The sequence below is a fragment of the Accipiter gentilis genome, chromosome 6 (assembly GCF_929443795.1).
Source record: "Accipiter gentilis chromosome 6, bAccGen1.1, whole genome shotgun sequence".
Classification (NCBI taxonomy): domain Eukaryota; kingdom Metazoa; phylum Chordata; class Aves; order Accipitriformes; family Accipitridae; genus Astur; species Astur gentilis.
The window spans coordinates 11,052,225-11,079,502 of record NC_064885.1 but is presented as its reverse complement, the minus strand read 5'-3'; the positions used below and the strand labels follow the sequence as shown (position 1 = coordinate 11,079,502).

The 27,278-nt window shown below is 41.2% G+C and overlaps 1 protein-coding gene across 5 annotated transcripts in view; it reads right to left on the bottom strand.

Moving 5' to 3' along the window:
- AUTS2 (activator of transcription and developmental regulator AUTS2) overlaps positions 1–27,278 on the bottom strand; it is an 800,149-nt gene that overhangs the window by 579,669 nt on the left and 193,202 nt on the right. For all 5 annotated transcript variants that reach the window (XM_049803781.1, XM_049803780.1, XM_049803784.1 and 2 more), the window contains exon 2: positions 6,386–6,595. In XM_049803781.1, coding sequence (XP_049659738.1) covers positions 6,386–6,595 — 210 coding nt within the window. The remainder of the gene's footprint in view (positions 1–6,385; positions 6,596–27,278) is intronic.

Genomic DNA, 27,278 nt, shown 5'->3' with positions numbered 1-27,278 from the left:
ACATTATATGTGTTTTCAATTCTGATAAGGGCAGCTGATTGCTTGCAAACCTAATTACAGTCAAATGAAAGTCTTTCAGAACCATCATTAGCAATTAGGACCTGCTGGATTTGCAGTGTATCATTTAGAGAGGTATAATTCAATAGCTTATTGAAAAATTGCAGGTGAAACTGGTGATTATAAGGGGGGGAAACGCCCGTGACACGTCACTGCAGGCAAATCTTCAGTAAAGTGGCAGCTTCTACGAGCAGCTGATCAATGAATGCAGGTGTTTGCTCCAGCGTGCTCCTCGCCTCGCTTGGAAAATGTTAGCTGCATCCTGTCATCATGCTTGTTTTTGTGAATGGCTCTGGATTTCACATTATGTGCCTGGTTTTGTGTGTGTTTTCAAGGAATCCAAAGGGCCTATTCAGGAACTTTATTAAACCAGGGGGGGATGTGCAGTGCAGAACAACAGGCACATGAAGCAACACATCATTTTTCAGTCCTTTCTATAGAGAACAACAATCTTTTCTGTGCCCATTGAGCTCAATTATATATTATCAGGGTCCAGAAGTTGTTTGGATGCTTTCGAGCAGCTGGGTGCCTTCACAGATGACGCACTGGATATGGTGACTGCGGGTTAAGTGCAGCTGGAGATTTCTGTGGCCTCTGATCAGAAGCAAACAGCAGTTGAGAATCACAAAACGCTTGTAATTCAAGCACTGTTTGTCACCAGCGGCGGTTTCTGAGAGGGAAACGAGAGGGGCAACTGAATAGCAGCCCAGCTTTTAGACACACGTTCTCTCACACATACAGAAATTCACATACTGTGCATGTGTACAAAATAAAGTGCGGTTCCCTTTCAAGGATGAAATTACTGACAGGCCAGCACGAAGCACTCAATGTTTTAACAGCATGATGGGAGACTCGATAACACTGAGCTTGACAGCAGCAGGCACAGATGATGTTAATGCACACAACAGGCCCCCTCTTTGGGCATATCCCTCCATGCGCACACCCTTGTGTAACATTTACCCCTCCGAAAAACCACACTGCCCAGCCTGGACCTGCACACTTCTCCTTCCCCACAGATGTGCTCCTCCTTTTCCATCCTATAAAGGCTTCTCAAAGCCCAGATCCACCTATCTCCCTTTAGCACGAGCATCTTCTTCCACCGTATTACTACATCCACTTATGCTGTGATGTAATCTCAAAGCACAGTTACCTGTATATAGCCCTTTCTATACTTTCAGTGCTGTAATCTGATTTTTTTCATAATTTCACAGTTCATTTTTCAAATTAAATGTTGTTAATAAGGTGGATTGACAAATAAATCCAAATAAACAATGACCTTGGATGACACGATACCAACACAATGTTTCATTAAACCAGTGCCCCCTGCAAAGTCCAGTTGCTTGCGACATTTGCTTCGGGCAACTTCAACCTTTTGGCAACACTTGCATGTAATCAAGCCATGCCATCTAGGTTGCAACACAAACAGCAAATGTAATTTCAAAGTGGTTGTGCTAGTACTTTGAAATAAAAAAAAACAACCAACAAACAACACCACTAAACCACAACAACAACAAAAAAAAACCAACCCAAAACCCACCACCCAAACACCCCTCTCTCTCTCTTTACAACAGAATGTAAAGAAACTTATTGCAATTTCCATTAACACGTCAGTATCACTGCTGACCTGATGACTAGCTGGTAGTCCCAAGATGTGTGATTTTCACCCACACTCTACAAGTTGGTAGCAATGTTTCCTTTAACTTCAGTCATACAGAGCCAGACCTCCAACAGTGCAAAACTAGCCCAAACACCCCCAAGCACGGCTTGCAAACCCCTCAATTGTCCTGCATGAGCTATGTTCGTGGCCCACGTTCCTTCCTGATCTTTATAGTCACTGAAATCCACTGGCTGCCAGTAAAGTAATCCCAAATCACAGCAGCTATGTAAAAGGAGTTTCAAGCCTTTATCACTCATTTTGGGTGTATGCATGTTGTATGCAGTATTTCCAAGGTGTCGGACCTCACACTGCACAAACATACACACATTTTTTTCCCTTGCTGCTGCACAGAGCTACAAGTTGGGAGTCAAAGAAATTAAACAGTTCTCCATGGTTGCGTATAATACTTGTAGCTGCTATTGCACTCCCAAAGCCCACCCACAATTTCATTTTCAATTAACAGCTCTTAGAAAAGCAGTAATGAAAGCAGTTGCTAAAGAGCACTCAGATGTCATTGAGAGACTGCAAACCCAAACTGTAAATAGCACATTGTAAATCGCTTGTCACCACAGTCAGCTCTCACTGGAATCACAGTGCCGGTGACAATCAAACCCATCTGCTCAGCTCCCCGACCAATGTCACCACAAACCATACAGCTACACCACCTCCCGCTCCGCTCTCATTACCTGTCATGTATAGGCTTGTCTAAGAGTGTGCAAAAGTCATTCCTGACTGTAAGCGTGATTAAATGCAGATCACACAACGGTTATTTCACCCTCCACACCAGACGTTTGCTGCACTGAAGTACACAAGCATCTCTACACCAGAGGACAAGCGTGCTATAACTAAATCTGCAACACAATTAACAATGTGATGTTTGCAAGCAACAATGACAGAGGACAACTGTGGTCATCCAGATCAGCCATCAAAAGCCTTAGCAGTCTCAAATTTAAGATGTATAAATTCAAGGTGAGAATGACAAGGGGATCGTGGACTTAATCCTGAGAAGGAAAAACTTAAATACTTCCCTCCCTCCCCTTTAATTGATTCATGTAATGGACTACGAGGTTCAAGCTAATAGTTTATAAAGTTTGTAGTTGATGACTGCCAGAGACAGGGGTGCATCTTTTTTTGCTGTTCTTCCCATTTTTCCTTTATCCCATTAAAATTTACATCCTAATTCCATCATGGGTTTTCTTCCCCTTATTCATCATCTACCCCTTATTTATTACCAATTTATCTACCTCCTTGTGCTCAAACCGTATTTGGGATTGGGATTCGATGTTCTCCAAGTGTCTTTGGATTCAGCCAGTTAAGGTAGAGCCCAGCAGCAGTTAGCTCTCATATATATGTAAGCCAGCTAACATACCACTTGCCCAGCACACAGATTGCTGCTTTAGGAGCATATGCCAAAGATTATCGTTTTCTGCAAGAAGGCGTATGAATCTCCCAGCATATAAAGAGAACAATGAAGGAGAGCATAGAGGTAGCAAAAGTCAGTGCCTTCTGCTGTTTCCAAATCACACAGCCACTGAATAAAGAGAAATGGTCTTTCCTTCTCACTATCAAAACACTCTCAGCACTCCTGCAATGAAAACTCATTGTTTCCTAGTATGCCCCACTCTGCTCAAACCTTGAGGAATAAAAACTCATTAAAAGCTATTTAAAAAATTTCCCGACCCTTTTACTAGTTTAAAAATACTCACTTTAAGATTTCCAAATGATTTTTACAGAAAACACATAAAAACACACCATCACCACTTAACATAAAGGGAATTAAATTTAAAACGCTGGAGAAATATTCTGATGAGTCTTATGTTTGCTTAACGCTAACTAAAATTTCCTTGAGGCATTTAATAAGTACATTTATAAAAGCTCACAAAGCAGAGTTCAAAAGTCTTCTTGCTAGTAAAATATGAGCCTTAATTAACCTACAGTTTCACATTTTCTGGATTTCAATAAACCTGTAGGCATTTCAGCATAGCTGCATAAATACCTGCATGAATACTGCAAGGACTTTCTTTGAAAACTAATTAGCAGTCCTTCCAATAGCTGACTTGAACTAAAGCTGTTTGACGAGGGAGCTTCATACCGTAAATCCTGCATGTGAGAGTTACTTCCAGCAGATAACAGATTTCACAGAAAGGCCTATCAGACAAGACTGTTAACTACTAGTAAAACAACGAACAAGATCTCCAGGTATAAAACATTTCCCAACAGGGACAGACTGCAGCCAAGGTCTTATGCCAGCACAGGAATGCAAGTGACAGCATCAAGACTGCAGCCTGCCCTCCAATTCTAATATTCACATGTGACAATTCAGGATTCCTCCAGGGACAACAAGGGCAAGATACATTGTTTACATATAAAATACATAGCCCTAATACAGCAAGGACACCATAGATACCCAGAACCATCCTGAACTTTAATTGGCTTTGGATGGTCCTACTTTGTCAAGCACAAAACACAGTGGCCCCCGTCCTTGGCTTGTTGTCATCCAAGAAGATTGACAAGCAACTTTACCTCCCCTCAAGAGCCCAGGAATTCAGTGGGATGGAGCTGCGTGGGAAAACAAACCCAAGGTGTGCAGTTAAGAGTCACTCTAGGAGGAAGTGTTACATGAACAGAGAAAACCATCCTCGGAACTTACCATTCTCCTCCTTTTTTCGAGGTCTTCACCATTTTTCTTGACAGAAGACAGAAAATGCTTACCAGAAATACTATATATAAAGTTGTGGGCATGTCTTTTCAAATAAGCTTTATAGTCTTTTCCATGACACCTTTTTTCCACGTCTAAGTGCCAAAGCCACTTGGATTTGTCAGCACCTAAACTGTTCATGAGACTAAAATGTTCTTATCTAAGGAGCTATGCCCCTACCAAACGTATTAAATTTATATTGAGCAAGATATTTTATTTCCTCTCAGCCTTATCCCTCAGGAATTAAGCAGAGTACTCAGATTTATCAGCTAAAAGGAAAACCATTTTCCATGACATTTGTCAACTCAATACCTTCCAAGCCAGCGTATATTTATTCCTAAAAACATAACCTCACAAATAACCTCCATCAGCAGTGAAGCCGATTCCTTCATAGCTTAAGTACCAGGCAGAAAGGTTTCACCTGACAGTAGGCTATGCCAGGGGAATCAAATAGTGCAAAAAGTCAGCTTTTACGAAGGCCAGTTCCTACTGCACAATCCAGATACATTTACCTTTTGACATACTAAAAAGGAACAGAGTGAAGACGACCATGTAGGTGAACGCAGAAAACAGTCAAGGAAACACAGCAACCTTCGATTTCTACTTATAGCATAAACATTGCATCAACTATCCTGAAGAGTTTCCCCACCTCCCTTTGAAACACAAAGTAAAATTAAATTAGAAGAAATACGTTTAATGAGTGTGGTAGTGCAGAACAGGCATTTTACAATTTGTCTGCTTTGATGAAGCACTGTATAATCTCTTATTTTATTTATATATACAGTGTAGGCTTAGAAATAATCATGAAAACATATTTTTTTTACCAGTTTTTGTAACTCTGAATATCAAAATTGAATACAAGTTGATGTACTTGTCATCCTCAATGTTCCTTATATTTCCCTGAGCTCACAAAACGAGCAGCAGTGAATTCTATTTTCTAAAACTTTCTCTGCAAAGCAATGTTTGGTTTGCACTAAGCAAGGATGAAGACTCATTCAATGAATATCAACCATCTCCAGCAGACAAAAATTTTCGTTAAATAGTCAGTAATATCACTCAAATTTAGGTCAAAACCGACCTCTTTACTATTACTTTCGACTTCAGTTTTGCAGACAGTGCCACACAGGCAGATGCTATGCTTAAAATGCCCAGCTCTAATTTAGTCTTTTATATATAACAAACACACAAGCGATATATATTCATTAAGGAAAGCAAAACACGGTGCTCTCTTCTGTATCCTGCTTATCAGATAAATCACTCTTGTCATGCTTTCTTCTTTTTTTTACAAAACATAACACAACACCGCACAGTCCGGAAGAAGAATCCAAGATTTCCAGCCTCAAGTTTTTCAACCCCGGATGCTACACGCTCACTTTTGTCACACGTGCACCACAGCTACCACAGTAAGGGAACACCAGCATTGATCGGGAAGGCAGGAAGTTCTTGCTTACGGGTAGGTGATGAGTAACCCAAAAGAGCACCCACCAGTACCACTGAAATCCTGCCAAGCAGCACCTCGCACCGTCAGCAGTCTCAGAACTTTGTCTTGATGAACAGCTGCCCCTCTCACAATTACCTCACCTTGCCCTTGATGTTCAGAGGGGGTCTTGTGCTTCTGTGTACAAAATCTAAAGACAAGAAGGCATATTTGCAGTACAAAGTTGGCCTAACGATGTAATACGGAGACCACATCTTTTTGCCCTGACAGTCTCACAGCCAGTCTATGGAAAGCTCTTCCAGCCTTTGCACATTTAGTAATCAACTCAGCTCTAGCATCAATACGCTGCTTGCTTTCCCACTCAGATCTCTTCTAGTACCAGGACACAGTACCAAGTAGCACCCGAGAGCCCAAGAATAAAACAACTATGAAGGGGTTAAAATAAGTGATTCCACAAAATGAGAAATCCACTTCTACATACCACGTGCCAACAGCCAAAGCCCTCCCTCCCCGAAACAGATAACCTGTCTCCCACCTGTCTGAGGCCCTTCGGTATTTTCTTCCTTTTCCCAAGGTGCTGACAAAGATTACGATCATTTTCTCGGTCAGAGCTGTACTGGTGGTGGTGAAGTCTGTTCTTTTTCGGAAGATACGACAGCCCATTGGTAAGTGCTTCCCGTTTCTTCTTGGCTAGAGGATTCTGTCGCTTCTCCACGCGTTCCTGAGGTTTCAGAGCTACATCCTTCTGCAGAGGGAGGGAGTGGGGGAAGGAAGAGAAGAAAAACACAGTGGTTAAGATACGGCTCTGATTTGGTCGACCTCTTTAAGCAGCAGTTCCAGGTGATGAGCAAATTTTTCTCAAGGCAATGCTACAGTCACCTGAAAAGGAAAAAAACAGTCTTCACTGATATCCACTTAATCAAAAGATAGGCAAATGCAAAATAAAATCTGTAAGATGAAGTGAGTGCACGGAAGCAGACACATACTCCTTTAGATTTCATACCATCAACGTCATAATTCTCAAAAACTGCTCATGTATCAAGAGAGCATGCATTTAGAAGACAGCATATGTTTATGATGTTTAAATTAACAGTCGTCTTTGATTTAAACAAGGCTTGGCTTTTCACATATATTTTTATTATTTCTTATATTTGACAAGCCAAGGCAAAAGCTGACCTAAATCCAATTATAGCCAATAAATCTCAGTTGACTTCAGTGGACATTTCCCTCAAGCCTGACCTAAGCAGAAGATTTCCAATTCTTGGGGCAGGGAAAAAGTGCAAAAAAAACCCTTGTATTTGAAAACTTTGTTACTGACCCTTCTTTAAACCCCAGAATCAATGGCTGTCTACAAAAAAAACACTCAAGTCTTACAACATAAATGTGAGTTTGGTCACTTAGCCTATAGCTAAGCTATTTTCTTACTGATAACCTGCAATACATAGAATTCGTGTTTTTGTTTCAACTAAAAGTTACTTGAAAAAAAAAATTTCCAGTAACAGAATTAAAGGCAGAGGAAGAGGAGGCTGGAGGGTCGTTAGGAGAGAAGAATTAGAAGCTATGGGAAAGGTGTAAATTACAATGCATACTGTGCATCTAATAAATATAATTTCGTAAGTCACATCTACTCCAAGAACTCTATATGTAAGAGTAGAGTATTTCCATATAAGGGGCATATTAGATAAACAGAGTAATACTGTAAGCATACTCTACTAACATACCTGACTGCTTTAACCAGAAGCTCTCCATGCCCTACCATGAAGTACTATGTGATCTTGTAAGCGCTCATGCTGCTGTTTATTGTCACTTAATACTGTAACCAACAGCAGGAAAGAAATTGTGCTATTGGTCCCTGGGCCACATAAAGATTCAGGTTCAGGCGAATATAATTCAAATTATTCCACCTTTTAATGCAAAAAAAAAAAAAAAAAAACCAAAAAAACCCAAAAAAAACCCAAAAACCCAAACATGCCTAAAGGCAAAAATCACTTTGGCTTTAATTAAAGAATGCTCCCTAAATGCCTATCTAGAACACAAGAGCTTCACAAAATTCATAACTAAAACCAATGAGAAGATTAATTAAACTGAAGACAGTCCATGTTCAAATTTGATACTTGGTAAAAAGAATAATTTTACAAGCATTAAAGAAGGGAGTACAGAACAGAAACTATAAGACACTTTTTCTACCTTTTCTTCACCTAAGACACCATGGGAAATAACCTAAGCTTTTCTTCACACAGTGTTATTCATATAAGAAAAGTTAGGAGCCTTATCCAAGCTGATGAAAAAAAATCTTTAGCATCCTTAGCTATAAAGCAGGATCAGTATTTTAAGAATGTCATGCCTCTCTTCTCTGGTTCCTCCAGCTACTAAAAAAGAAGTTAGTAGTAGCACTGAACTTACAATACACTTTGAGATCTACTTGTGAAAAGCACTGTACACAAGCCGAGAGATCCTACAGAGCAAGCCCAAGGAAATCCAAAGCAAGAAGAATCAGTTTTCTGAGCACACCTTCTGTCTCCTTTCCCAGGAAGGTTTCAGATTTAGATACATGCCATAAATGCACGAAGGCAAATTCTCAGGTGTCATATACTGCAGTAAACGATTTCACCAATGCTCAACATCAATAGATTCATAAAAGGAGCAACTACAAATACCCATTGACCTCCTAGATAACAAATGCAGAGCACCTTGCACAGCCATTCCCACATTCAGCCCTATTCTGCTACACTTGGTGAAATAAACCAGAAAACTAACGCCGCAATTCCCACAGAGCAACACAGGAAAAAAGCACCAGAATTACAACTTGTTCAATGCACTCTATTGAAACAAAGAGATATTTTATCATAGAACAAATTTGTGCCTTAAGATAACTATCATCACACTGCTAATGATAATTTTTTTTTCAGATCACTATAAAAAAAATCAAATGCTTTATGAGTAGTACATTATACTAGCAGAGGACTTCTGCTAAAACAGAGAGCTCTTATTTGCAGACAGAAATGCTCTTAAGAGGATTCACTCAAAATGTGAAAGGTTGAATGAAGGAGTGAAGAAAGGGAAACTTTCTCGGGAGAAAAAAAAAATCTCTTAATGACTAAATAGCTTTTGTGGGAATTCCACCCCCCCACCCTCCTCCCCCCGGCTATGAGTGATCTAAATGAAACAGTGGCAGGCTTCCAGAACCTTATAAAATGTCTAATGGGGCTAGCACTGCCATCAAGAAATTACTAGTGCCCATTAGTTTTAAAGAGGGTGTAAGATGGGTCAAAGTCAAATTTTGCAGATCACTACAGGCACGGCATATCTGGGATAACCTCCTCCATAAGAAGCCCATGTTCTAGCCAACTGCATAAAATTTCATGAATTGTCAGATATACCTAAAGAAAGTTTAGCTCATGGCAGAATTGGGATGAAAGAATCTGCATATATAACTATGGCAGAGATGAGTGACACCAAATTAAACAAAGCCTTCTGCAAACTCGATGAAAATGTACCTTCCAAGAAAAAAATGAACAATTTGCAGAAATCTCAAAAAATAAGGTGCCTCTTCTGGTCACAACCAAAGACAGGAAAGGGAGCTCCATATGTACATAACTTGCCATTCTGCAAATTGTGAAAGCGGGCCTTAAATCCAGTTTGGTGGGTGGGCTTACTATGAAATGTACACATAAAGATCGGTGTTTAGACAACCACATTCCTCTAGAACAGCCATCTGCTTTTCACCAGCTGACATCGCTGCAGAGAAAATTACAGAGTGCTGTGGGTCAGAGCCTTGTATTATTGAATTGTATGGTAGAACCTCTCATTGCTTTCAACAGACACACAATTTGGCCTTAAAATATATATGTATATAGAAATACATATTAAATTCTTCATCTGCAGACTGGGCTGCAACAGGACATGTTAAAAGAATAAGAGCTTAGACACAGGTGGATAGGATGCATTAAAACTAGCTTGACTAGAGATGACACAGGGTGTTGACCCTCACGTTTGAGGGTGCAACCTGCCCAGGATTGTTTCGAACACACCGTCAGTACCTCAGCACACACGAGGCTGTGGAGGATGTGCACAGATTCTGCCCTCTTGGAAGCTGTCAGGTTCAGCAGAGGCGGCGCTTGGCTGGGAACCATGGCCCTGCATAAATCACTTCTCCTCTTTCTGCCCTTTCTCCCTCATCCAATTTTTATCTTTCTGTTATTTAGATAGGACAATAGCTGTACCATGCCGCGTGCTAGTACATTAGCCAGCACAATCTTAATTACAGACTTCAGGCATCATCATGATTAGAGTAATAAGCTGTAATTACTCTAAGGTGACAGGACTGCACAGACCTTATCTACATAGATAAGGAGATGTAGTAATATTTCATGTCGAGACGTATTTTTCAGCAGCTACCCATGGAGTCGATTCAAACTAAGTAGCAGACCCTGTGAACAAGACATTCAGACTTTAATGGAGGTTTTTCTCCTCTCCTGCCAGCTTACAAGCCCACACATTATTAAATAAATCCTACAAACATATTAGGCATGGTTTAAAACCATCTTATTCAGAGATATCTTTCATCAGTAAAGTGCCTTAAGTGTATCAGGAAGGTGACTTAAATGTATAAATATGTAATTACATGCAATTCAATACAGAAGTGCATTAATATTTATGAGTGTACTGTATAATCTAAAAAAATTTCCATTTGTTTTATTTCTATTGGGCACATTAATCAACCTGATACCACCGTACGTGCCATAGCGGAGAAGAGCCGCCCATGCTGAACAGACTCCTGCTGCGACGTCAGCGAGCAGGAGGGCTGCTGAAGCCTGATGGGGTGGCACTGCAATCATCTCAGCTCCAATTAATATTAACAGTTTCAGCCCAAGCCCTGTATTTGGTGAGGGGAGGAGAAGCAGCCTCCGTGGGTGCATCAGATAATTTCACGAGGTAGGAGCCTTGGAGGACACACTGCATTCTCATCAAGTGTTAAGCTTTCAGGGAGCTATGCCTGATTTATTTCAGGAGTCCACCTTCTTGCTATGTAAATGAAATCTCATTAATTAGAAATCGGATCCTCAGTGACAGCTGAGCAGTGCTTCACGCCGCTTTGCGGGGTACACACTTCAGCCCCATGAATCTCACCAGAGAGCCAGTCCATTGCTGCTGCCCTTCCCTTCCTGCCCTTGCCCTCCAGCCACCTTCCAACGATGACTTAAAAACTACATATAAACAACAGGAACTCTGTTCCACCCCTTATTACAGGATTTTTCTATGGGAACCCTTGATGAAAAGCACCACTGTAAATGCACTGTGTAGGGAATGCACTGCAGGCACTTATCTGGATGAAAATTTCAGGTGCTGCTCAGGGATTTCAAGCCTCTATCTTGCCAAATCATCCTTGCAGATTATCGTTGTGATTCCAGTGTTGCAAGAACTTACTGTCTGTATTCGCACTGAACATGACCCCGGTAAAGTGCAACTTTTAAAAACTGATTATTAGGAACAAAAGTAGATTACAGTACAGGGCTAGTAAAACCAAATAACAATTGCATCAGTGTACAATTATATTCCAATTATTTGCTCCTCAGGTTCTTGCTAAAGTCCACAACAGCTTTATAACCGAGCCCCACAATTTATCCTTCACTTCAACAATAAAAATAAGTATAAAGAAATAAGATACTTTTAAAAATCCAAAATTATTAAACAGTCATGAAATGTCAATGTAATGCTCGACTTAAAACACAAATAGAAAAGCAAGCTTGAATTTACCAGTTTGCCCCTGTCCACTATTCAGACACCCAAGCATCCTTGTCAAACAGAATTGTAAGAAAGGTACTTCTGGAGACTTTTGTCTATTTTCAGAGTACAAGCAATTCACATTTGGTCAAGAACACAAATGCAGAAGGAAGAAGCTAATTAAGGAAAAAAAAATCATACATTTTCACTACCTACAAAAGTTGATTTGAAATTCTTTGCAAGGTATGGACACAACCATAAGACAGACTCAGCACCTCAACACTGGCTGTCAGCTGCAGAAGTGCTTCATTTGCCAGGGACATTACGTGGGGAGAAGCAAGAAGCGGCCAAAGGGCTTCCTATGAAAAAACGCACAAATAGGAACACTGACAGAAACACCACCTTCATATTTGCTGAGAAAATTAGTTACAAAAGTTCAGCCTGCAAGAAATTAAGATGCCTAGAGAGTACACCTGAGAGAAATACTGCAGCTTCGTTAGCATCACGCAGTGGGTATCATTAGCTGGGAATCCAGTAGAGCAACATGCACAAACAGCTGCACAAACTGAACCAAAACCCCCTCAGAATCAGGAAACTGTGCCAGTCTGAGAGTACCAAATTTGCCATCGCGTCTTGACAGTCTTCATTGACTCATACTGTGTTTTCTGTTTACATTTGGGAAGAATTTTTATAGCTGATGGATGAAAATGCCCTAAGGCTTCAGTCCTCTCGCGCGCATTTCGTAATTCGTTATTTTGGTTCTGGCGGTAACAAGAACACGTAACAACGCACTGACAAGTCCCTGCAATCTTTCAAAATCAGAAAATAAAATGAGAAGTTCATAATAGTCATTCATTTCCCTCCGCATAAGATAGTTAAATGCACTGTGTATTCTTCTGAATGCACAGTTAGTTCCTCAGAAGCATTTATCTAGAGGAAAAAATGGCAAACACTCTTAAAACACCACCAGCGTGAAAGGAAGGCAGGTGTAAAGTGCAATGCAAAAGAAAAAAGGATTCTCAAAGTGTACAAATTATGGTATTTTAGAACACAAGGGACTGGTGAAGAGAGCCATGATGTCAACTATAGCGGGTGCAGTAGCCCATCCACTAATCCCAGCAATTTCTTCAAGTCGCAAGACCTCTGCAGAAAGGTTTAATCTTGTTTTGTTTGCTTTGTTTTCATAAAATTACAATCCATTGCCTCCTGCATCTCTCTGGAATCTGAAAACAAAGTAGTTCAGTGTTGTGCAAAAAAGGTTGTGCAACAGGCTGAAGATGAAATGCTGTAGCAGGCTGCAGGACGCTATGTGGTGATTACAGATGAAGGCAAAACAATAGAAAAGCAAGTTGCTGTCTGCTTGAGATATGTTTTATAAAAGCGCTTCTGCAGCATAGAGATTGCTTTGATTCTCCATCCCAAAATCATTTGTTAACAATATCATTGATAAACAGAAGGTTCCTTTTCAGGTGCTGCTGATTTAAATTACACACAAAAAACTACATTAAAGCAACATTATTGAGGTTACGAAGTCAAGGACTTGGAAGTTATGAAAGGCTGCAACCACCACCTTAATTCAGCCCTCCTGCGCATATGTGTCATGATACAATCTTTAATTACATGATCGCATACTCTTATTTCCCTGTGCAGAATGGAAGGTATTCAGCTAATGAGCAGCCACTCAGGGTTTTGTTTTCTCCTCTTTGTCCAACATGCGGACCTAAAACTTGTTTACTTACACTCCATTTGCACCCTCCTCCAAATGCACAATTATTAATTTCCTTACGGCTTTTCTGAATAGCTTCTCACTACAGTACGAGATGCTCGACAAATACCAATGACCTGTTTTACAGCTGTTTAGCTAGATGAAGGTATTTCGCTATTCCCCTTTTATAGGTGGTAACAACAGTCCTGACATGTTCAAGTCAAAAAGGTCTGCTAATTTTAAGTGCCCATTAGGAAGCACCTAAGATTTGATTTTTCAGAGAACTTAGCTCTACAGAGCACTTTATCTAATGAAGCACAGCCTTCATTGATTTCAGCAGCTACTGGGAGTGCTGAGCACTCCTGCAAATCAGCCTTTAGTAAGCACCACATATTACAAGGACACAGATAATGATGCTTTCTAAAATACATAGTGCAATGGCCTCCCTCAGTGCCACATACTAAATAGGAGGTGGAGGCAGAGAAAAATTGGATTCTAATTACATTCAACTCATATCAGCAAGAGGAAACCCTCCTGCAAATCCTCTCCCTCACCATGCACCTTCCAGCTTCGGTAAAAGGTAGGAAAGGGGGTCAATGAGAGAAGAGTCCCCGACTCCAGAGTAAGTCAAACCAGTTTGAGTAAATGACTTCAGGATCTTCATGAAATAAAGCAGGCCATTATGTCATTAACAGCAGCATCACAATTCATAAAAACACAAGGGCCAAATAAAAAACACCACACTTGGGAGGAACTTAAAAACATAGTTGCTTGTTACATACACACATCAGGCAAATGGAAACAAAGGATCCTGTACACATACTACTCCTCATCTCAGCCATGATTATACACTTTAAATTGTGTTCTACCCAGCATAATTTAAAGAATATATGACTGTCAACTCTTCTCTACTTAGATTTTACACTGTTTATTGTTGTAGTGGGATAGCAGTCACTCTTTCGCACAAGTAAACTGTGACGGACTTCTACTACCACACTAGATCTAAGGAAGTAATCCAAAGGAAGTATTTTACTCAGGAAAATAAATCAACCAACAGACCATGCCTTTCTTCAGCATACTGTGTGTTTGGATGCAAACACTATTTCTCAACAATTTACTACGCTTGATACTTCAAATGAGCTCTGTGTTGTTCCTTTGTGATTATTCACACACACCACATAATATTGTTTCTGTGCTTTACCTGAATAATTTCTCCCATTTAAGTACATGTATATGTGTGTCTAAGTCTCACTGCTTTCAATGGAACTTTAGCGAAATCCTTAAACTTGTTCTTATCTGTTTTGAGACTGGTGAATGAGCATACACTCAAATTTTTACTTTGACATGATAAAAAGCATGTTTAAAAAGAAATTTTGTTCAAGTATTTGAGTACAAAAGATTAAAACTTACTCCTACAAACTTTGACAACAGCAGAATGTAATCGCTCAAGATTTCAAAGGCACCCAGTTATACAAAACAGCTGTAGCAACTTAGATGAAAAGCAAAATGGACAGTCTTACACAACATTTTTCATAGTATTCACTAAGCCTACAGATGCTACGGAAAAGTAAATGTTTAGCTGAAATCTGGCTATAATGCCAGCTGTTGAGGTGAAGAGGCCCTACGAAATCAAAGCTGGCAAAAACTGATGTCATACCTGAAGATGAATATCAGAGCAATCTATTGTTATTCATTTATTTCATCTTTTTCAAACATGATGTGGTATTCTCAGCCTTATCCTCCCGTCTCCCTTCTCAATTTTGTCACTCAAATACTATACCATACCACGGTACAGCTGTGGAGAACAGTAATCCAAATTACTGGAATCCGTGCAACCAGAGTTAGGAAAAAACCTACTCTTGGACCTAGTGTTGAGAAAGTGCTGAGCAATGCCAGCTTAGATTACAGAGCCACTGAACTGTGTTTTTTAAGCTGCCCAGTTTTGTAGAAGGCAAAGTACACACAGCTGATTCTGCTCAGACTGATTTAGCCAGAAACCTGTGTACTCCTGCCAAGAGAGATCCTGAAGCTCTCACTCCACCCAGCTTCTGCTGGCCTAGAAGTCCCACTGTGTTTTTTCCAGAGATTTTTCTAGGTCTTACACAAGTTGCTAGCAAAGTCCAAGGTTACCTCTTTCTTGCAGATTTGACTAAATCATCTCCATTACACCTGTGACTTTGCCTTTTTTGAGTATATGCTGTCTGAAATACCACCTGGCCTCTCCCAGCAGGGAATCTGCGTCCTCTGCTGGCATCATCTCAGCCACGTTCCCTCCAACTCCTCCACGTACAGTCTTTCAAACTTTGCAAATCATCTTCAGTAAGTGCCAGTCTTTCATACATCTGCAACCTTTTTTACCCAGGGCAGATCTCCCAGCAGACAGGACTGTGCCTGCCCACGCCAGCTGCCCTTTTGGCCCATCACCGCACCGTCAGCACGAGCTCCGGCAGAATTCAGAGCACGACTCCGAGTGCTTCTAACACAGCAGGCGTGTTACCGGTAACAAAACACTCCATCCCAGACATGCTTTACATAACTTACATCCCCGAGAGTGCTCACATAGTATGTAAGCCCTTACAGCCAAGGGAAATCTATTCCCACTGGCCCTGGGTTTATTTCACAGTACTGGGCCTTAAATAAACGTGCTTGATATACCCTGTGAGCAGCACAGCCACATGCTCACGAAGTGTTTGTTTTCTTTGTTTGAGGAATGAAAAGAAATAGAAAAGGGGTGTGGAAAGAAAAAGAGTCCCTAGGGATGCTCACTTTAAATCTTCATGTCAACAAAGAGGGCTTCATTGCTCTCGCACCGCTCGGTTACTATTATAGATTAGGCAGAGAGAGAGGAGCATCAAGGCAGCTCCTAAAACAAAGGTGAGTTTGTTTTGTTCCCTGTGCTACAACATACTAGTTGCACATTTCCAGTAGCGATCCCACATTTGTAGACAACGCTATTCTTCTGTATAGTAAGCCATGCACACAACACCTCAATCTGATGCAGAAATGCATTCAACTGCGAGCACAGGCTAGGACTGTCTACCTTTCATGCAGATACCTGTGCCCGAGTTCAAGGGTCAGCTTTGTGTCACAGCAGGGCCAGAAATTTTTCCCCTTAGAAAATGGGATTTTCATGGTGGAGAGACTCCAGCTGAACAGTTATCAAGTACCACCCTGAGTAATATGAAACACAAATAATTTCAGTTTGTCTAAATAATTGAGCAACTCTTCAGTTCTACTGAAACTTCCAGATTTTTTTTTCCTTCACATAGGTTTTTTTATTTGCACTTTTTGTCCTGATTTGGAATGGAAATAGTTTTTAAAATTTCAAACTTTCTCCCAAAAATAAAATTTTTGTATGTTTGTGTGGACACATATTTAGCTAACAGTTGCAAGAGCATTCCAGATGCCTTTAGAAGACCTTGAACAGAATAAACAAGACGACAAAAAAAGAAAGATGCCAATTAGACGAACACAGGTGCGCATTCCATGATAAAGGGAACATGGCACAAAGAACCTCAATTCGGCAGTTTATCTTGACCAATTAGACTGAAACAGGTTTCACATGTTTTAGTTGATAAAACCAATTATGTCCTATGTTTATGTGCATGTACAGAGTTAGTATAACCAATTATATCTTATGTTTATGCATGCGTCCAGTGTTGATATAACCAATCATATTTTATGCTTGTGCGCGTGTACAGTGACTTTGCAGAATATGAGACTGTAATTATGTGTGTGTTTTAGCAATAAAGGGTCGTCTGTCGTCTGCTTTTAAGATTACAGGCATCTATCTACTTCAATCTCCTCGTGTTTGTATCTGTAGTTATACAAGATCCGCATATACTGACCAAAATACACATGCTTGCTGTCCATCTCAGGACCAAATTACATTGCTTTCTTAGCTTTAAGTAAAGAATATGTCCCCTTTTAACCTCCTTTATTTCACGTCCTTAAGCTTGAGTCCTTTATTTTTGCCCAATGTCCTGCCAACTTTACCAGGAGACTTCTGCAATGAAATCATATTTCCCTCCAGCAGAGTCTTGGCATGAAGCTGACTGTGGGCTCCTTCACTCTCCAGATACATATGGTGTTCACTGAATAATTCAAATGGCACTTTTGCTGGCAGGCCACGGACCGAGGCCAAGGAGTTAGTGGGCCAATAAATCTTACATTTAAAGGGTATCCACCCTTATTGGTAGGGTTAGAATAAATGGATGTGGGCTTAGACGGCTCTCATCCCTGCTATTCCTGCAGTGGGGCTAAACATATTACTTCAGCCTCCAGGCTCTCACACTGGCACACCATTCATTAGCACAGCACTCAGCATTCATAAAAAATGTATTATGGTTTGTAAATCAAATCAGAAGCACCTCTGTATTCCTTGTCTTGCAGAAAGATGGTACAGCACCAGGAAAGTCCAATGTATTCTAAAGGGCTCACAACGCTCACTAAAATATCATGGCCACAGAAAGGAACTGAGTCAGGACACTGTAGAAGAGGTTAGCTTTGCCTGCCATGTTAGCCTCAAGACTAGACCAGAAAATCTGCTCTCCAGGAGTCAAGACAAAGAAACCACCTTGAGACAATGTAGGTAAAAACAACTAGGAAACTGTGCTATACAGGGAGAGAATAGGGAGAAATGGAAACATCCATATCATTTATTTCTGTATGACAAATGAAGCCTTAAAGCACACAGGGAAACCAGAGGCATCCCTCTGCACATGCAAGCAAGCAGGACAAACCTAGCCCTTTGGACAGACAGTACAGAAATAAGCAAGGAAAAGGACAGAATTAGAAGAACTACTCATGGATTATACCAGATGGTAAATGCTCCAACCTGCAGATTTTTTTTAACCAAACCAAAAACCTCCACATAATAATGGGTTATAATTATTGAGCTTTTCAAAATACAAATCTATTTTGAAACAACTCTTTTCCATCTTATGGGTCAAGAAGTCAAACTACTTTACACACCAGCTTTTCTGTCTTTTAAGCTCCTACTTTCTCATATTCCTCTTGATTTTTATTTTCTTTCTCCTTCTCTGGGAACCACTCAACTCTACCACTGTTCTTGGCATGTGGCATACAACCTCACACAAAAGACTGAAGGAGGCAGATTTTAAAATGAAAGAACAGTGATTAGAAAATAAGGGGGGAGAGAGAGAAAGAGAATGGGAGCTCAGATAGGACCAGTGAACTGCATCACTTAAGGCGAGCTTGGAAATATCCTTCATTAGGAAAAAGACCAGAACCTTTGTGTAATTAGAGGAAATAAAAGAAACAACAGTTCAACTTCCCATCTGCAAAAGAAACCTCCTTCTAGCATTCAGGCTGAAAAAAATAGTAAAGAACAAAAGTTTAAGAAATAGAGCAATATGTAACCTTTCCATTTGCTGGCTTATTCTCCCCCTAGGAAACAGATACAGTGAAGATAAATTTGATGATCAAAAAAACAGAGGGATTACATTCTTGTACAGTGCTGATCATTGGCAAATCCCCCTCTCTGCAGTTCAGAAGCACAGCTTAGCATAACAGACAAGATTTATCATTGCCTTGTCCTTTGCACCACTTATAAAGTAGATGTAAGTTGCTCCTATCTCAAGAGTTCTCATCCACATACACAGATGAAATAAATACCAGAACTATTTTGTTGTTACTTTACAAAGGTTTAAGCCACCGTACCAAATGCAAAGAATCAGACCCACTGGATAACTGCCACACGTTTTCCATCTTTATTCCTCCACTTCTGCTAATGCACCGCATCCTTGCAACAAAGCATTTGTTTCAGCTTTAGGCCTGTGGATGCTCCAAAGTCTATGTTGCACCACCCAAAAAACCATCAGGTATAATCAGCAGTTCCTAGGTGGGGAAACACAGTTCTCCCCTTCCGTCCTGTATTTAGAATATGGAGTCTTCAGTTAAACAGGCACAGAAGATAGCATGAATAAATAAAAAAGGAAAAACAGAGATGACTACTTTCTCCAGTTTTATTGCTGGGCAGAGACCCTGTAAAGGTACCTCATACACCAGAGAAAAAGGAAAAGAAAATTTCCTTTACAGTTGTGCCATGGCTGAAAATATTATGTCTTCTGCAAATATTCAACTTTTTTAAGCTACTTTGTGCATAGATCTTTTAAAACTGAAGTGTCATCTACTATTCAGGGCTATTCAGTGCCTAGAAAAGCAATTTCTGTAATATTTCTTGTTTATAGCCACCTAGAAGCTACAAATTTAACTTGGTAGGGATGCAGTCAGGGGATCCAGTTCCAAAACAGAACATCTCAAGTCAAGAGCTTTGCTAATGCCTCCAGCAAACTTGCAAGGAGTTACAAAAACTGTGAATCATACCGCTTGAGCAATACTTACATTCAAACCACGCTTATCGTATACCCGGCTGTCTCAACTGAACTTGTAACCATTTCTTCTGTAGGAAGCATCCAACTGCTGCCTCTCTGTAAAAACTTGCCTGGAGCAGAAAGCAGATAAAGCTCTGCAATGCATCTCTTGAGAGCTACGGAATATGTTGAAGAGAATTAGAACTGTAAGCAGGAATCAGTCTGCACTTGGAAGGAAACCTTTCCTATTAAAGATTTGTTTTCTAAGCTGCTGCTTGGTGCCGGTATCCAAATCTCTCCTGTCTGATCTTATCGCATCTTGTACCCTGCCAGGCACAGGATTAGAGCTGGCCGAACTGAGATGGTAAGTTATTAATGTGGGTACTTGGAGACATACGTTGAAACTCCTGATCTTCCACTGACTCTCCCTGTGACCTGCAGCAGTAAGCTAAGCCCCAATCCACAAAGTGGGTATTCAGGGGCCTAAAACTATTTAATTCCCATTGACTGGTTTTCCAAAGGAAATAAATGGCTCTGTGAATTTGGGCCTTTAGCCCTTCCATGCAGCAGTGCTCATCTGTAAAATGGAAGTAAAACTACATCCTATTTCATCTGTGCCTCGTAATGCTAAATACTTAAAGAGCTAAATGGATCAGGCACCACAGGAACAAAGGGGGCTGCACACAAGCCTAGAAAAAGCAAACAAGACACTGCAAAGGTGATGTGGGTTCATGGAGTGGTTGGCACATATCTCTCCGGTCAGACCTAGATCAAGGCAGCCATCTTCTGGATAAGAAATATAACAGTGTCCGACTGCTACATGCCATAAAACATCTCAGGGCTCGCGCTATTCATTAATTTATTCTGGAAACAGTAGCAAAGTCACTCTCTCCTCTTCCAAGCCTCTGTGGCCCTTCAACTTCATCATGCCAAACAGGCACAGCCAGCGTGCTCCTGGGGCATGCCCGGTGGGACTGCTGCAGCCCCTCTTCCCTGCCTCTCGCCTCTCCTCTCTCCAAACCCAGGGGCTTCCTCCAAGTCTCCTGCCAAGCAGGTACTTCTTGCATTTCCCTCTTCTCCTCTAACTGATGTGTGGGACAGGAAAGTCATGTCTTTCATGTCTTCTCCACTGTCCTTAGTGGAAGAGGAGAGCATTTACATCTCCCTTTCTCTGCCCTTCATTCAGGACAGTCTCACTGCTATCGCTCAGCTGTATGCATGTGTATTTAGTTCTTGCTTTCTCATGTTTTTCCCTCCCACACCTATAGGCTCCCTGCATGCCCTGTTCCCCTTTCCTAACACAGAGGGGGCACAGCATTTCCCCTTCCCTGTTCTCCACCCTAACTCCAGACAACTCCCAATCTCTGTCCCCATCCAGGAGGATCAGCCTCCTTCAGTCTCCCTCCCCACCAGCTCCCTGCATCCTTCTCCTCTGTCCTGAGCCAGTGCCTCTGCTTCAGGAGGAGCGCTCTCCTGCTCTCACTCCCCCCACCGAGGACTCCCTCCACACAAGTTGCAGCCTTTGAAATCAACAAAGACCCTTCGTTCTCCGGCAGGTTGAGAACTTCTGCTACCTTCATGGGAATCAAAAGCGGGGGGAAAGGGAGGAAGAGACCGCAGGCAGTTTCCTTTCTAAGCTCCCCATAGCCCTTGAACATCCCCTACCAGCTGTTCTGGAAGAGCAGCGCTGCTTTGACAAAACACCAAACAGCAAAACTGCACAAAAGACGGTCTCTTGTCAGCCTGTGCCAGTCCCCTCTTCCCTGCTACTTCCCGAGGGTCAGACCCACTGCCTTTGGAGGGACCATTTTCCTGCCCAGCATCACTGAGGTGCACGATGCTCCCAAGGCCATAACGCACTTGCAGTCGCAAGGAATTTGGGTGCTTCGTTTCAATGTAATTCAGCTGGTATTAAGGCCCTGTGTAAGCAATGCTCCTACATACTCTTATGGATCCGGGCCAAATTGACAAATGCACCTCGGCATTTGGAGTACGTGAGCCCCTGTGAGGAACGATGGGAACAGGCCTTAGAAGAAGGAATTTGAGAAGGTCATCCCTTTTTTTTCAATTCTATAACCTGTGGCCTATTCCCTAGCCTATTTTACATCTCATGTAACTAGGGCACTCCTTATAAAAGGAGTTCAGGGCGGAAAATCCAAACCAACACTTCGAAAAGACATACAAACTCTGTTGTTTTATTATGAGGCAAAAATGACCTCAAGAACCTGGACTAAACAAATGCCTGGAGTAAAAAGATGGAATAAATTAAAGGATATAATTATGGCTGGGAAAAGAGGGAAGGAGGTCGCTCAATAGGATGAAAGACGGATTTGAGAAATAAGAAATGAAAGGAGGTGTCAGCTTGAATCAGCCAGGCTGAAAACTGCTGCTGATTTTGACTGACATACTGAAACTTTCCAATTGCAAACTCTTTCTCTAATAAGCTGCAAATTCACCTCTACACTTTTACTTTGATCTTAATGCAAATGTTTTATAATGGACAGATTTAATGATGTTCAGGTGCTTATTGGTTCTATTGGATTTGATACTGGAATCAATCTCTCCCTTTAGAAAGCTTGGGTTAATGGCAAAGTTTATTAAACTGCATGCAGTCATTCAGAAAAGATCAATAGAGACATGATTACAGAGCAACCAGAGGATTAAACATGAGATTTATCACAAAATTAAACTGAATTAAATGTTCTCTGATAGCACTTGAAATGCTGTCGATACTCTTAACTGATAATCTATGCTTTCTGTGTTTACTTAACAGGCAGAAGGGATGTCTGACTCAAGAAAATGACTATAATGTAAAAACATAAACTGCAAAGATTTGCTGAGAGCATTAAACCTCACCTAGAAACCCATTTATTTCTTCCTGTTAGAAGAGCAAAAGCATTTTGCTTCTTTGCCCATTTCCTATTTAAGGGTGAGGAGGATAGAGTCCTCTCACATATCACACTTCAGCAGCCTCCCTCTCAGGACTATTACAGGATGCATGAGACACTAAAAGATACTATACAGGGTTTCCAACAAAATATTTTACGGTTTCCTACCACAGCACTCTTTACCTTTTTCAGAATTACTTTTTTCCTGCTTTGTTGCATTCTTGATGACCTTACCAAAAGTTATTCCACAACTTGAGAAATTTGCCAGCCTTCCAGCTTCTCCTTTCCCTCTAGCTTAGCCCAGCTCCTCCCCAGGTTCATACACTCAGACCTTTCCTTAATTAGGCTACCATAGCACTGTGAAAACTTCTCTGATGTTCTCTTCCAAAAGAAAAATTCAGTTCCAAGCATAAAAAAACAGGAGCACCAGCCACACAGTACCATTGGCCTGAGAAACAGAAAAGGAAGTCCAGAAAAAAAAAATTCAGGCCAATTTTACACAGAGAAACAGAATCTAAATTCAGACACTATTCTTCTGGGATGAGATCCCATCCCTGCAACAGAGCTGGAATTTCCCAAACCCTGCTGTGTCCTGAGATCTGTTATCAGAATCACACACAGAGATTATTGCCATCTGCACTATAATAATGTGGTTGGCCTGGTTTTGAGGACCAAAACCTCAACTCACAGCAGGAGAGAAGGGGGAGGGAGAGAGGAGGAGCAGGAGCTCATGAGTACACAAAAGACCAGATGCAAAGTAATCAAGTAACCAAGCACAACCTCAACTTTGATAAATATTGAAGGTCTTCATGTTTCTGCGGCTTTCTGAAATGGTCACAACACAGAAACTCAGCTGAAGGGCTCCTTTAAGAATTAATGTTTGTGTTCAACAAGCAAGCAGGCCCAGGGACATCAGGTTCCAAGATGCTTTTTTCTGCCCTGTTTTTCAGAGAAAGGCTGTATCCTGCCATCCCCTTCACCAAAACCTTAAAAAACCTTGACAAAACACCTCAAAGGAAACGTGACGATCCAATAGCAAATAAACCACCCAAACCAAAAAACACCAAAAAAATCCCTCATCGACTATCACGAATTGAATTTTTACTGATTTAGAGGGGCTTAGCTGCTTTCTAAACAGGCTCAGCTATCCCCAGTGTACTTTGCAAAATTCAATCCAGTAATCCAATCCCAGATGCATTACGTGAAATCTTATTTCTCCAAGCTCTAGAAAAGAACAAGCAAAAGGAAGTCTTTAGGAACACTAATTTGCAATAAATACTGACTGAGCCAATTTTGCTTTTGCTGCTTTTTAGGCGGGGAAATAAAGGGGGGGGGGGGGGGGGGAAGGAGATACTGAGTACTACATCCCCTCATTAAAACTTCACTTGTGTATAGAAAAGATACCGTGGAACACGTACCCTGAAATTAGCCCAACATGTGCTGCCCCAATAAACAAATCCTCAGAAACTAGATTAGAGCTATTCCCAATAGGTTTCCACTGCAGAAATCACCACCAGTTCTGTCCAGAAAAGGAAAATCTCTGTAATATCTAATAAATGGACCAAAACAGCTAAATGAATAGCAGGGCAATAGCACAGCATGTTCTAGCAGCAACCAATGAAGCTATAGTCAATACACACAGTGGCTGTTAAATTTTACATCAATACCATCACACAATTAAGTCACTGAACGCCTGAGCAGAGTATTAAAGCACTCGGCGTTATGTGAGCTCTGAGACCGAGCGTGTGAGCAAGGGAAACAAAGATTTGCCATGTACTTCAGCATTAAGAGAAAGCCCATGTTTATCGCTTTCTCTATATGCTTTATGGGATGCTCCGCAGATGACACAGATGGCATTAGTAATACATGAGCGCTGACTATCACTTGGCTCCATGACTCTGATGCTAACCCAAAATGGCAGCTGTTTTGTCAGGGGGGCAAGGACCAGGTTAGCAGATGCACATGACATTAAACATCCAGCTCTGACAACATCCTTCTGTCTTAACACTCTCCTGCAGGACCCCAATTTATCTCCATTCGAGCAGGCTGCTGGCCTGGCTTACTGGCTCTCCTGGCTGCTACTTGGATGTGGACCCATGAGCCAGGCTGCCTGGCAGCAGGGAAACACGCTGCTGTTTAAAATAAGGATTTCTGACTTCTTGACGCTTACATACAGAAAAAGGGACGCAAATTCCACATGAATGAAGTTGCATATCTCAATGTACTACCTAAAAGGTAGGCTGAAGCCAAGCAGGTAACAGGCAAACACAGTGCCAACCTTAAAAATTGATTTACCAGGTAGTTGTTTCCCTGCAACTGCTACTTCTCTCAGAAACAAAGGCCATTACTACAGCTCTTGCTTATGCGAACCAGCAGCATGTTGGTGCCGATACCAATGTGTATCAGTGACCGAGAGGCAGCTTCCGTCTGTATGATGGGCCAAAGCAGTTCATGTTTCTGCCCTGGGCAGAAGCAGCCTGCTACAGGCAGCACTAAACTACAGCCGGGCAAGGTGCATGAAAGCAAGTCATTTCCAGTGGGAGGCTCATCCCTGCCAAATGTGCTCCTCCTGTCCTGTCCCGTAGTTAAGCGATGCTGGACTTGCTTTTTTCTACCTCTTCTGGTCGTTAGGCACAGAGATGCAGGGCAACAGGCAGATGACACCTCAGGACATGGAACTGGAGGGGTTTCTGTGGCACGAAAAAAATCACTTCCCTCAAAAAGCTGTTGCTGTGTGCTCTGTGTTTTATTAATTTAATGGTCAGGATAATAAATTTGTCAGTAATGACAAAGAAATTCCCTAGAAACTGCAGTGCTCAAGTGTCATTGAAACTACATCTATTTAGCAAATAGATGAATGCCTTTCACTGAAGAGTGTCGTGTGATTAAGCATCTGTCACTGTCTCACATAACGGCTGCTCCTACTTCAGTAGCACAGGTACCTTTAATGGCTCTTTTTTATATGGATGTAAAGATGATCTCGATGTGAAAGGAGATAAGCAACTGAAAATCCAATTAATAAACCGACATATAAGTAGTGGGTCATTCCTACAAGTCTTCTACTCCTGTTGACTTGTCCAAGCTTAAGTTTTTATAATCATCTTCATGTAAGTTTTACAAACAGAAGAGAATAGATTTTGCTTTCTGACTTACTGAAGTTGAGTTAAATGGATTCATACCTTCATCATAAGGTGTAAGCTTTTCTTAGAGGGATTTGTCTTTGATTTTGAGGGTATGTTTAAGTTTTTACAAGGACTGAGATGCTGAATCTATGTTAGTAGCTTCATTTCTTACAAATCTGGGGTCATAAGCCAGTCAACTGTTCTGTTTCTGTTACTTTTAGCTTTCTAACTGAGCAGTACTTTTCAGATGTGTACCCTGCTCAGCAGTCACTGAAGCTGGAGGAAGTTTTCCAGTGAATCTCTGTGGGCTGTGTTCTCTAACACACACTCCAAGAGGTTAAGAGCAGAAATACACTGGTTAGTACACAACTCTCTGCTCTCCTATTTTCATAGCTAAAAATTCATGGAAAATCCCAATGAAAATGTGGCCGAATGACAGAAATTAGAGAGCTAGTTGTCCCAGGGTAGAAGATTTTGAAAATAACACTCAGTCCATTGGAGAGGGAAAAAAAATGGCCATGAAAGGTCTTTCAAAACGAGAAATTTCAATAAGAAGGAATCAGTAGAAGACTCTGCTTATAAAGAATATGGCTGCACCTCCCACAAATATTTGAAAGCCTTTCCCCACAACACAGGATAAAGAAAGAAAAAGAAAGGAAATGGTCACTGAAACAGACATTCAACCTGGAGACACACAAATGTAGTTATTCTAATTTACACCAACTGAGAATCTGCTCTAATTAAAGGAAGTATTTCTGCACAGAAGAAAATGAAGCACGAGATGCTCAACCTAAGGCTAAGCAAGTGTCAACATGTCAACAGAATATTTAGCTGCTGAGGCTAACAAGTACAGGGACAACTAAATATCAGGTGGCAGGGCACAAATGGATCACCTAAGGGACAAGCAATAACTTCTTCCTAACTAAATGATTGCAAGCAAGTCCATACTCTGCTTACAGCTTATTAGAAAAAGCTTAGAGCTGTATGAGACAAGATTATCAGAAATTCTTCCACTGTGGATCCTAAACGTTTAGACCAAAAATGTTTGAAAGTCTGGTCTGCTGAAAACCATCATAAAATCGGAAAGTTTCTGAGCAAGGCAGAAGAGTGGTGGAGGAAGACGTGGGGGAGGGGAGGCCCTTCTCAGCACATTCCCAGCTGAGCACAAGCACACACAGTACCATTTGGGAGGCAACTTTATGTGCTCTTAGTAGTAGATTAATGAATGTAATTACCTAACATTGTGGCTGTGAATGCCGCAAAACTGTAATTTATAGCATGCTGTAAAGTTCTAATGTGTTTTTATGTCCATAAGCTGCTTAACCATAATCTAATGCATTTGTACACGAACACCCTCCTAAGTGGTTCTCAGCTAAGCAGCAAGCATGAGTCCCCCTTGCCTGTATGCTTCTGCTTTATGTCTTGATAAACCAGCCTTTCATGTTGGGCATCTGAGGAGAAGCAGCTGCTAATGATGTGAATAATATTAAGCCCGGTGGCAAGAACTTCTTTCTTACTTGATGAAATAAGTTCCTGGCTGGCCAAAGCTGCAGTACTGATGAAAAAAAGCACCATCTCTTACAGGGCAGAAACAGAGCAGTGTATATGTCCCTGGTGAATGAAGGGATGAAACAGACCTTTGGCAGATGGACAG